This window comes from Mus caroli, unplaced genomic scaffold, assembly GCF_978045245.1.
Source record: "Mus caroli unplaced genomic scaffold, Mus_caroli_1 scaffold_10, whole genome shotgun sequence".
Lineage (NCBI taxonomy): Eukaryota > Metazoa > Chordata > Mammalia > Rodentia > Muridae > Mus > Mus caroli.
In genome coordinates this window covers 83,467,523-83,479,558 of record NW_028227265.1, presented here as the reverse complement: position 1 = coordinate 83,479,558, position 12,036 = coordinate 83,467,523, and the positions used below count along the sequence as shown (strand labels likewise).

The window sequence follows — 12,036 nt, the reverse complement described above, 5'->3', positions numbered from 1 at the left end:
CTAACAGTACCATTTTGGTTTTCTCATTTCTGCCTCTGTCATCACTTTTCAGGGTAGAATACTTGTCCACTCTAGAGGAGATAATCCTCTCTTTACTGGCCTTGGAAAAATGACTTTCAAGGCACCAAAGGCAAAAAAGAGGCCTTTGGAATTTTGATCTCATATCAATGAGGCAGCGGGTTTCAGAAAGAATGTCATGTAAGAACGTCCATGTTTCTCTGTCCTTCCATGAATTGATCCAGAACTACCTTTCTGTTGCCACAGGAAAGAAACCAAAGACAGAAAAAGAAGAGAGAGTTAAGCACATCAAGGTAATCTTTGGTTGTCTAGAAAGCCCCTGTTGTGACCGTATCGTCATGGTACCTGATCTGTCTCATCAGGACCTTGGCGGAGGCTTTGGCCTTTCTCCTTCTGCTATTGTGTTTTACATGCTTTTGACATCTCCTCCCCTGCATGGACCCACCTGCAGACACAAGTCCACAGATACTTTGCCTAGTCCAGCGTCCCAGAGAAAAAGGTGCAGATGACGCCACTGATCCGCAGAGCTTGGCAGTCCCATGTCTCAGCTCCAGCCACCAGCTTGTATCTAATGCTGTGAAATATGACTTTAGAAACATGTTTGAAAATTAGAGAAATTTTTTTTATCTCTAATAGAGATGTATTAACTCCTTATCTGTCACAAGCCATTAGGTTGGGGACACAGTAGTTCGTATGCTCCATTAGCAAGCGTTTCAGTGGTTTATTCTCTGCTTTGTGAGCGAATCATCCCCTATAAGTCCCAGGAGTTTTCCATGGAGACAGGTCTGTAGGCTTAAGGTTTTCAGTTGACTAGGTTGGTCTAACCACACCCCTATATTTCAATGATCTTAGTGCATAGAAGGTGTAGCCCTTGTAAAATACGGAGGAAGGTGTCAAATAATCCCATGCCCAACTGGGGAGGTCCATCAGTTGTTAAGCAAAGAGCACAGAGCACAGTTAGAGACCCAAAGACCACCCAAGAGATGATATAAGTGCCTGGCTTCTATGTACAGAGTAAGGGACTGAAGTATGAGTTGACTGGCTTTTGTGTAAGATCCCATGGCTCTGTAGAACTGAACTTGAAGTGGATGTAGGACATTCTGATTTATCTTTAAACAAAACAAAACAAAACAAAACAAACATGAAGGGACATAATTTAGGTATCGCATTAGACTTCAGAAGGGATAGCATCCTGTGTGTGCCATGAGGGTGCTTGGCTGCTCTCCAGGATTCTCCACCCCTGTCAGGTACCTTCATGGAAAATGTAGTAGTGTCTGTGTAGAACCTATCCACATCTTCCATCTACTTTAAATTACCCCTTGGTTACTTTTAATACCTAATATGATATGAAAGTTGTTGTGTTTTATCATTTAGATAACAATAAGAGGAAAAGGTCTATATATGTTTTGTACAGACCAGTGATTGGATGAATATGTGGGGAATATGTAGGTCTAGAATTGTGAATACATACGGCTGTCTGTTGTTAGACTTTTTTTTTATGTGTGTAGGCTGCCTACATGTATGTCTGTGCACTATGTGCATGCCTGGTACCTGCAGAGGCCCCAGATCCCTTGGAGCTGGAGTTAAGGACAGTTGTGAGCCTCCATGTAGATGCTAAGAGTTGAACCCGGGTCCTCTCGGAGAGTAGCGGGTGCTCGTCACTGTGAAGGCATTCCTCCAGCTCCTGTAGTTAGAGTTTGAGGGAAATCTTAGCTAGCTGTTCAAGGTTGAGAGATGCTTATCTCTGTAATGGAAAATAAATATTTTTAGGTAGACTAGCAGTGACACTTTGTTTCGTTTTTGATGTTTTAAAGTTTCTGATTTATTTTAAAAATAGTACCAGACTGGGGACTCAGTGATTAAGACTGTGTCTAGGGGACCCGAGTTTGGTTCCCAGCACCTATGTCAGGTGGCTCCCAACTACCTTTAACTTCAGCTTCAAGAGATCCAAAGCCCTCTCTGGCCTCTACAGACATACACATTTCTCTCTCTCTCTCTCTCTCTCTCTCTCTCTCTCTCTTCCCCCCCATCTCCCCCTCTCCCTCACACACATGCCTAAATAAATAATTAAATAAGTAGCATAGGATTAATGATGAATTTTGTTGTCATTTTTATTGTGGAACATTTCTATACATGTAGGAAGGAGTAAGATTTACTGTAGATCCCCCTCTAATTGTAACATCAATCAATTCTTGACCAGATTTGCTTCATCAGTGCTTCCATCCTTTCCCTCACTTTCAATATCATCATAGATACTTGACCCATTTTGACTACAGAAACAATTTGTGATAGTTGTCAAAATATTTTCAGGCAAATCTCAAATATGATGTTTCTTCCGTAAGCATTTCACTATATATTTTTAAAAGTACATGCCCTTTAAAAATACCATGCTGTCATTATTTTAGCTGATGAATTTGACAGGAATCCCTCCGTATCGTTAAATATCTAGCCAATGCTCAGTTTTCCTATTATCACAGAAATGGTACTACAGTTTTATATATATATATATATATATATATATATATATATATATATATACACACACACATATATATCTGTAACATAGTTATACATATATATGTATGTAATATATATTTTATATATGTCTATTTATATCTGTATATATAACCTTAATTAATACCCATACCATCAGCTGGGTGTGGTAGAGAACACATATCTGTAATCCCAGCATCCAAGAGACTAAGTTAGGGAGATCTTGAGGGTGATTGTCCTGCACCATATAATTTGAAGAAAACTTTGTTTCGGAAAAGAAAGAGAAATTTACCTGAGAACCCCATAGGAACTTTTTGCTGTATCTCAAGAATTTTTCTTTTTTAAAAATAATGCCTTTTAATGGTTTATTTTTACTTCCTGTGCATTGGTGTTTGGCCTAGGTGATGTCCGTGTGAGGCAGTCAGATCTGGAACTGGAGTTGCTGACAGTTGTGAGCCGCCGTTTGGTTGCTGGGAATTGAGCCCGGGGCCTCTGGAACCCAGAATTTTCTTTCTTTGCTTGCTTGGTTGGTTTTTCTTTGAGACACAGTGTCACTGTGTAGCCTAGGCTAGCCCCAGACTTGCAGCAGTTCTCTGCCCTTAGCCTGTCTAGTACTGGATCATGGACCAGAGCCACCACAGCCACCGTGAGTGGCCTTGCTTTCAGTCTAGGGACATTTCCTACGTCTCTTTCTATAAAACAAAACAAAACAAAACACAGCATTATTTTCTCCCTATGATTATAAAAAAACTAATTATTAGCCAAACTGTTTTCCATGGTGATATTTTTAGACCTGCATTTTGAGTGTCCCAAATATATCTCTACATCTCAGTAAGAGATGTATAACTTTTTTTTTTCTGCCACAAATACCTAGTTTGAAGAATTCACTGCACTCTTAGGTGTAATTGTCTCATATTTAGTATGTTCACAGCATTCAGTGACTAGCATAGAGCAAACTTTACATATCTGATAACTGAGTGGATGCATGAATATTTATTAAAAAACACACAGATATATTTATTCTGTATGGTGGGAGTCAGGGGCTTACATTAGAGTACAGATTTAATTCCATAATTGCAGCTAGTAGAAAAACAACCACAGAATAACATTTACTTTTCACTATATTTTTCCCCCATGTAACCACTGTATTCCATTCAGTATCAAATACCAAAGATTATATGGCTGGCTGTTACGTTATGTCTCTTTAAGACAGACACACTACTTCCGGTGAAGCAGTCAAGGCTGAGACATGCAGCATCCCGGGGCTGTAGGAGTGTAAGGAAATGTGCTTCCTAGGATGGGTGGCATGTGGGGGGCCGCGTAAGAAAAGGGTAGCTTTGGTTACATCAGCCTCGTGGGGCCACTAAAATGTGGTAGGCACAGCCCTGGTGAGACTTAGCCATGTTGATCCAGGAAGTGAGCGGCCTTAAATGAAGCCACGTGGGTGGAGCTCCTGCTCAGGAGCATCTGTTATGAAATCCTTGTGTAACAAAGCTATGATTAACACTGTGTTCCTCAAGGGACATTGTTCCTTCAGCGGAAGGCTGATGAATCATACTTAGTACAGCCTAACCTTTGGATATAGCTATCTTTTGCATTTGTCTTGCATGCAGTGTTACAGTAGAACGTGTATCAGGCCGGTGGGTTTTTCCCAATTCTGGGGTTTATAGGTGCTAAAAGGCATTGATCGATCTGTAGAATGATTCCAAAGTTAATTCCACGATGGCTTTGGGATCATTACAGTTAAAAGATTGTCTTTAATAAAGGATTAATAGTTTACTTTTTTGTTAAAAGTCTAAGTATGTAAGCTGCGCCAGGTGATGGCGTATGCCCCGTAATCCTAGCAACTGGGAAGTGGAGGTAGAGGGGTCAGGAATTTGAAGGTAAGCCTAGGCTGCATAGGAAGTTTGAAGTCAGCCTGTGCTACAATAAATCCCGTTTCATAAAATAAAACAACCACCAACCGTACTGGGCCACGGACACATTCACTGTATGTTCCTTGCTGTTTCAGAAAATAGTTTCTCTAAGGATCCGTGGCTGTATAGCAGAAGTGGAAATAAGGGAGGACGTTGTCAGAGTTAAAATGGAGTCACTGGGCATGGTAGTGTTTTCCTGTCAGTCTGGCCTTGACAAGGCTGAAGCAGGGGGATATTAAGTTGAAGGCAAGTCTGGGCTTCAGGATAAACCCTTATCTCAAACCAAGATGAAGTTGGTTGTGCCAGCTCTTCCCAAAGTCAAGGGGTTTAAAGAAAATGCTTTTTATGCATGGATAGCTGACAATAAATATGTTCTAACTTTCCTTTATTCCAACCTGTGCTCATCTAAACACAGACAAATTCCACCTCAAACAGAAACTGGGGCGTTGTAACTGGCTTGGCAGAAATGAAGGTATTTTGAAGAGAAGTGACCAGACAATTCAAACAGTAAACCCCAAAGAAATGGGACGTTTCCCCAGAAATCTCTTGCAGGGAGAAGGAAAAGCCCCCAACCAATGGGGAAACTTGTCTCCCAGTGAGATTTCACACCATCCTAATAATTTGTTAGACCACGTTTTCATCTTGAAGCCTGTTCTGCAAGCCATGTTTGGTCGCCCATCTTCAATAGCCACTTAAAAGAGCCAAATTAATAGTAGAAAGCAGAAAATTGAGTTTTTTTTTCAATATGACAACATTGGGGAGAAGAACAGAAAGATCCAGTGAACCCTGAGGTCCATCTTTAAGAACCTGAAAGGCCACCATCTTCAGGGTCCAGAAAGGCAATAAAAGTTTAAATAGAAGACAGAGAACATGAGCATCTATCTACACAGTGCTGGTCAAGGTGTGGTCCTGCCCACCACTGACCCATCATTTTATGGGCTTCAGTTACATTTTGTAAGGTCATCTAATTGGAAGAGCTACACCTCTAAAATATCTTCATTTTTATCACTGTCTGTCTGAGAGTATATTCTGTGTGCTCAGGGGGCCATACATCACTAAAATAAACTGCCTCTGTGGCGCTACCTGTCTAACCTAAGAAAATTAGAATAAGAGAAACATTAGTAAGCAGTCTCAGACTGAACAGTGAATGTATGCATTTCAAAAAATACCATGGAACAGATTGCTCTGTTACAACAGATTGCTCTGTTCCATATAGGCAAGACCAAGGACGATAAGGCTAACAGTAGGCAGGGTGGTAGGTGTTGACAATTTTTAGTTCCTCTAAATGATACTATTCCCTTATTTAGCTCTTCCTGTGATGGTCCGAGTTTTCCCCTTTTCCCTATCTAGGAAGTACAGGCATAGGGGATGAGTCATTTTCCCAACATGGCATGGCTTTCTGGAGTTTGAGGACTCTTTTGGAAGCTGCAGAACTTGAGCCTGACCCTGGGGAGGGAAATGTGGCCCAGACCAGATAATGCTCATTCCTTAGGAGGGGATGCTTCACGTGTGAAGGCCTAGAGGTCAGCGTTATTTGGTTTCCTCTGAATGAATATGGAAACTGGCTTAATTTAATCAGGGGCATTGTGTGGAGAACAATGGAAAATAAAGATGCCCAGGTAAGATGGATATGAACGAGTGCTTCCTGCCTGGGGGCGCGGGGTGGGGGTGGGGGGTTTGGTTGCAGATGAAAACACCAGCATTTCCAAGTCAACGCATCAGTGTTCCCATGGAAACAGAATAGAAAGGGGCGTAATGTCATTTGGTGGAAGTCACTGGTCTGTGTTCGTTCCGAGGGCAGCCATGGTTAGAAATTACAGAATAGCTAGTGTCCATTCTGCAGACCTTTCTCACAAGAGTGTTTCCTGCAGCGGTACATTCCTGATTAGACAGGACGATTGGGGCAGCAGCAGCTCCTTCCTTGCTTGGGAAAACTCTTCAGGTTTGAGACTGCGATGACCAGAGAACCTGTATCGGAGGGTGACTTGAAATCACATCAGAGCTGCTTTGGATAAAGCCAGCTAGGAAGATGAAGCAGGTTAGGAGCTATCCATCACTGGCCATTCCCACCCCCTCCCCTGCTGGTGGACTAAGTCACTTCTGCGGACACAGAAAGGGAGAGCTTTCATCTTAGAGGAAAGAAAACATAGTTTATTCTAGAGCTAAATTTGAGTGAGCATGGCTCTGGAACGTAGATTTAGGTCACTCCAGATTCCATGTTCCACCCTGGAAGCAGTTTTGTGAGGTTTTATAGTTATGCAGAGTCAAGAAAATCCTAAGTCATGGCAAATTTAAACCACATTGGTGGGTGCCTCAGAGAGGCTTTCTCGGTGGTCAGGGGAACCTTTCCCATCGGCCTCCTATCTGATGGCATTCTTACTTTGGGAGATGTTAGAAGCTAGTGTTGTGTTGTGAGGCAACATAGTTCAAAAAGTGTTTATTGACTAGTTCCACCATGTTGGTTCTGACACAGTGTGAGCAAGAATAGCTATCCTTAAGGAAGCTAAAGCTAGCTCGAGATGAGCTAATTAGTCCTGCAGCATTTCAGTCTCCTTATCTTACTGAAGTTCTACTCAGTGTATCAGTTCTCTCTTAGACGCAGCTCCTTGCCAGGAAGTCTTGTTCACACTTCTTTAGGAAATCAAGTTGAGCTACTTGGGGCAAAGTTTTGGAGCCCAGTGGATCAAGGTAAAAGGAAGAAAATAGCAGCCTACACAGTAACAAGTATAGACAAAGATGGTGACCGTTGGGATGGAGCCCAGGGGACATTGCTTCAGAGTATGGAGCATGAAGACAGGAGCAGTTAAAAGAGGAAGATATAGAGAAGGAATACTAGGCCTGGAGCTTGTTTGTGAGTGAAATGACATCTGGCAAGCAGATGTCATGCTGAGTGTCTGAGGCCCAAAGGTGTGACCCTTTATTCCAGAATGACATTGGAAGTCTTGAAAAAAGGCCCTTTTCCAAGACAGAAATTCTCTGAGATGTAGGGAAAGAAAAGGGAGTGAAGAATTAGCCATGGGAAGCTGGTCAGGTAGAGATGAGTAAAGATGGCCTTCCTTCAGGGAAGGAAAGGTGGAGGCAGACTGGAGGCTGCCTGGCAGCATTTGTTCTCCATGATGCTATGGCTGCTGAGGTGGCCTCGGCACCCTCTAGGGTTCTGTCTCTGCCTTTCTTTATGAAGCTCAGCCTGGCCCTTTTCACAGAGACCTGGAGCCACTCTTAGATTTGAGGTCCTCAGATTGACTTTGAGAGAGTAGTTTGAGATAGGAGGTCGATAGGAGTGGGAAATATACTTAGTGCCATTCTACTAGGCCCTGGGAGGACAGATCTAGACAAAGTGCTTTAGCACAGGGGTGAGGCAGAAGGGACTTAGAGCACATGGGTAAGGTGTTCCACTCACTGGTTCCTCTGTTGCTGGCTCCTCTGTTGCTTTCTCTCACAAGCCCATCTAGCAAGCTAAGGCCAGAGACCAACCAAAGTGACCCTGTGTCATGGGTGTTAAGGATAGCCACCAGTCACTCTTAAAACTCTCTGCGGTACCCATTTCCTTTTACTTAAAAAAATCTTTTAAGCTACACCAGGTCTAGATTCTGTAATTACAGAAGATGTCTTTGAGCCTAAATATTTGGCAGGGTTAATTTGGCACTGCAGAGGGAATCTACCTGAGAGTGAGTTACTTGTTTGTGTTTGTTTGTTTGTTTGTTTGTGTTGGAGTGAGGCCAGAGGCTTAGAAACCAATGTAGCCCCAGGTAAGCTGATTTAGAAGAAAACCTATAGCATGATGCTCAGGTCTCAATGGACTAGGCCCAAGTGCAGGGGTAGAGTGAGGGAGTGTTGAGACAGGCAGAGGTGGGTCCCCAGAGATAACCAGGACAGGCCATCCATCTTTTACACTGCCTCTGCATGTTCATAGAGAGCCATCACCTTTTCCCACAGTTTGGAACCCTTGGGTTTTTAATGTTATTTAGGGTTTTTGTAAAGATGATTGTATTGCATTATTTAGTATCTGTTTGTAGGTCTGTGCATGTGCCCAAACGTGTACAGTGCGTAGTGCCATACACGGTGGAGGTCAGAGAACCCCTCACCTCCTTTATTCTTATTTTTCGACCTCTTAGCTTTTGATATCCCCATTTCTAACTGTTTCAAAATCCTTGGCTGAGTTCTTGAAGAAGCTTCCACACCCTGGAAGGAGACTTGTCAGGGAGCTAGCACAGCACATAATGTTCTACACATCACCATCCTGTCTACTGGAGCACTGCTTCTCAGCCTTCATAATGTTTCGACCCTTTAGTTCCTCGTGGTCTGGAGACCCCCAACAGTAAAATTATTTTCATGGCTACTTCATAGCTTCAAATTTGCTACTTTTGTGAGTCATAATGTAAACATCTGATATGCAGGACATCTGATATCCAGTGACGCGAAGGGGTCATTAACTTCCCCAAGCAGGTCATCACCCACAGGTTGAGAATGGATTCTCTGGGGTGACAGAACCAATGAGAGTCTTCCCAGAGTGGTTGTAGGGAGGAGTAAGACATTAGTTGAATGTTCTGCCCCAGGCAGGACACCAGGTAGGCAGAGAGAGGCAGCAGCCCACTCCATCCATCCTGTTCTCCATCTGATTGGGTGCAGAAGATGAGGCTCCTGCATCACACCAGGCTAAAAGTATCATGATCTTGGAAAATGAACTTAGTGAGTCCTAATTTTTCTTTCACGAGAAGTGACAAAAGTGTCGTTTGTCACCAGTAGCTAAACTATAGATCATGTGAAACACTTAGAGGCCTCTGCTGCAAAGTCGGAATAGTTCTATTTTCAAATAAACGCAAACCTGGCTGTTCTATTACTTTAATAAGAATTCTAGAAATAGAATCACGTGTAAGAAAGGAAACAAAAGGAGAATGCACAAAAGCAGTTCTTCCAGCCCTTTGTCTAGAGTCCTGTACTTAGTTTTCTTGGGGAGGAATTGAGGAAAGGGCGTGGCATAATGGAACGTGGAACATGATTGCGGAGGGGAAAATGGAACAGGGACCATTGGGAGCCTCAAAGAAAAGATGGCGCCCATGGTGAGGTGCGCATGTGCAGTGTCTGCAGGTGATTCAGGCTGTCAAGAGGGAGGCAAAGTCCTCGCTGGCCTGTGGATGGAGCTTAGGGGAAGGGGCTTGAGAAAGGACCCTTGGATATGGGAAGAACAGTTTTACTGGTGACCTTTGATGGTAGCGAGTGTTATTTAAGAATAAATGTCTTGTCTATATTCGTCTCCTTTAAGCTTCTTCTCACCCGTGGCATGGTACCCATTACCATTCTCAGCTGCCATGTGACTACAATGACTCAAGAGGGAATTAAAGGGTTAAATTCAGCCTGTGAGAAGCAGAGGAGCCAGGCTTGGTCACCTGGTCTGATTCCAGAGTCATCTTCAGGGGCTTCATTCTGCAGATGGAGGCAGGACAGGACTATAGGCCTCCCCAAGGGTGTGCATGAGGAGGTGGAGGGAGCCAAGGCAAGCATTTGTCTAGATGTTTGACCATAAAGAAAGGGAAACTGGTAAGATCCCTCCCCCTCTTCCTGAAAGAACAAGCCTTCTATTGGAACTTACTAACAAGGGGGAAATGCAAGACGCTGAGAGAAAGGGGTGAAATTTCTGTTTAGTGGCTCTGCCCTTGGGTCTTTTGGGTATTTGACCTATGGCATAGTGGGTAAACCCTCCAGTTAGGGCTTTTTGTTTGTTTGTTTTGTTTTGTTTTCCTTAAGCTGAGCTGAGCATCAAGTGATGCCCTTCAGATAAAATCATCAAGGGAGTTTGCCAGAGGATCATGAGGACTGTACGGAGTTTGATCTCAATTCCCCAGTGTGACCAATTGATAAGAATGCCCTGGATGCCTTCGAATGCCCAGTACTCCTGACTTTACTGCTTTACCCACAATGCTCCTCTGCTTACAGCCCTGTCTCCACTCTCTTCCTCCAGCTATTTCTTCCATTTTGGATTCCTCGGGAGTTGTCTGCTATGTGGCTTTTGTCTGGCTTATAGCTGTCTTTGAAACAAATGTAGTCTTACCGGAAGGAAATACCCTCATCAAAGTTCTGAGTCTCAATCATACTTTAGAACTGGTTTTCTTTGGTTGGTTGGTCGGTACTCTCAGGAGATGGAGGGTTCAAGTACACTTGAATGAAGAACAGATACAGAGTTCAAACAGGGAAAGAATGTATTCTCCTTTGTCCTCGTCAGTGTCATTATGTAGCCTCTTGGGCTGGGCGGGAGTTTTAGGCACAAGAAGGATGTTAATGTGATGCTGTGGAGGTGGGATTACCTGTCTGGTGATAGGCCAGTGAGAGGAGACTTCAACTAAGGTTGTGGCTCATGTTATCATCCAGCCACCAGTGCAGTGTGCTCAAGTGGCTGTAGCACTCATGTTCTCACTTCCATCTTCCTTGGAGCTCTGGTTACTGGCTCATCACGTAGGCAGAGTTCATTTTAAAGAAGTGGTTGCAAAAGTTAGAAGTGTGCCTTCTCTGCAGTGATCCAGGAGTGGGTTCTCCTGAGTGCCGCCTCAGAGGGGGAGGAGGCTCAGGACCCAGGCAAGGGACTCACAGAACAGTGCTGCGGCTCCGTCCAACCACAGAACAGTCTTTTGTGTATCTGCAGCTGCAGGTATTTCCTGAGGGCAAGCCAGATGTGCTGAGAACATTTCCTTGGAGGAAAAATGAAAGAAACCGAATAGCTAGCTTCTTTAATATCAGGCTGATTTAAAGAGACAGGGGATGCATTTGGGACATGACAGGAATGACTAACCCCAGGATCCAACCAATTAGACCGGGGGAGAATTGAAGCTAAGAAAGGGGAGAGGAAGGAGGTGTTCTCAATTCTTTTTTCTTTTCTTCTTCCTAGCAAGAACCAGTTGAGTCATCTTTGGGGCTTAGTAATGGAGTAAGTGGCTTTTCTCCTGAGTATGCGGTCCTGACTTCAGCTATAAAACATGAAGTGGATAGTACGGTGAACATCATAGGTAAACTGTTTTGACGTCTTCTTTTTATACTCATGAGCAGCCTCTGAGGTCTAAACTCTGTACAAAGAAACAGTAATCTCAAAATAACACAGTCAGTAAGAGGAGGTCTTGGAACGTGTCCAAATCCCAGTGCTAGCCCCTAGGTTTCAGAGCTTCCACGATGAGATATGAAGGTTTGTAGAGGAGTGAGAACCAAGAAAAGAAAGCCAAGCATACAAGCTTCCTCTCTGGTGGCTAGCGGTTAGCCATCAATCATTCTTCATCAATCATTGCCAGCCATGTGGAGAAAATGTCATTTGTTTAACTTGGGAACCAAGGAGAGGAAAGGCCATTTCTGTGGGTCCCCTCAGCGTTGACCTTGTGCACAGCTGCCCAGAGGTGGCACACATTTTATAGGCCAAGAAACTGAGGCACAGAAACCCTCTATCAAAGGACTGACTGGCTCAGTAGATTTGCAGAGACTTTTCCACCCTCGAGATGCAGTTCTGGGAATGAAGTAAACAGGGAGCGGTCTGGGCTCTATTCCTACTTTTGTGGGGAGCCAGTACACAGGCAAAGCCACAGGTAAGCAGAGGACCCCCATTTGTAGTCTGGGATGCAAAGGAAGAAAA

At 43.7% G+C, this 12,036-nt stretch overlaps 1 protein-coding gene across 5 annotated transcripts in view; it reads left to right on the top strand.

Annotated features, from left to right (window-relative positions):
- The window catches only part of Irf2 (interferon regulatory factor 2), a 108,744-nt gene that overhangs the window by 68,061 nt on the left and 28,647 nt on the right, over positions 1-12,036 (top strand). For all 5 annotated transcript variants that reach the window (XM_085843963.1, XM_021170349.2, XM_021170350.3 and 2 more), the window contains 2 exons: positions 265-311; positions 11,308-11,425. In XM_085843963.1, coding sequence (XP_085700089.1) covers positions 265-311; positions 11,308-11,425 — 165 coding nt within the window. The remainder of the gene's footprint in view (positions 1-264; positions 312-11,307; positions 11,426-12,036) is intronic.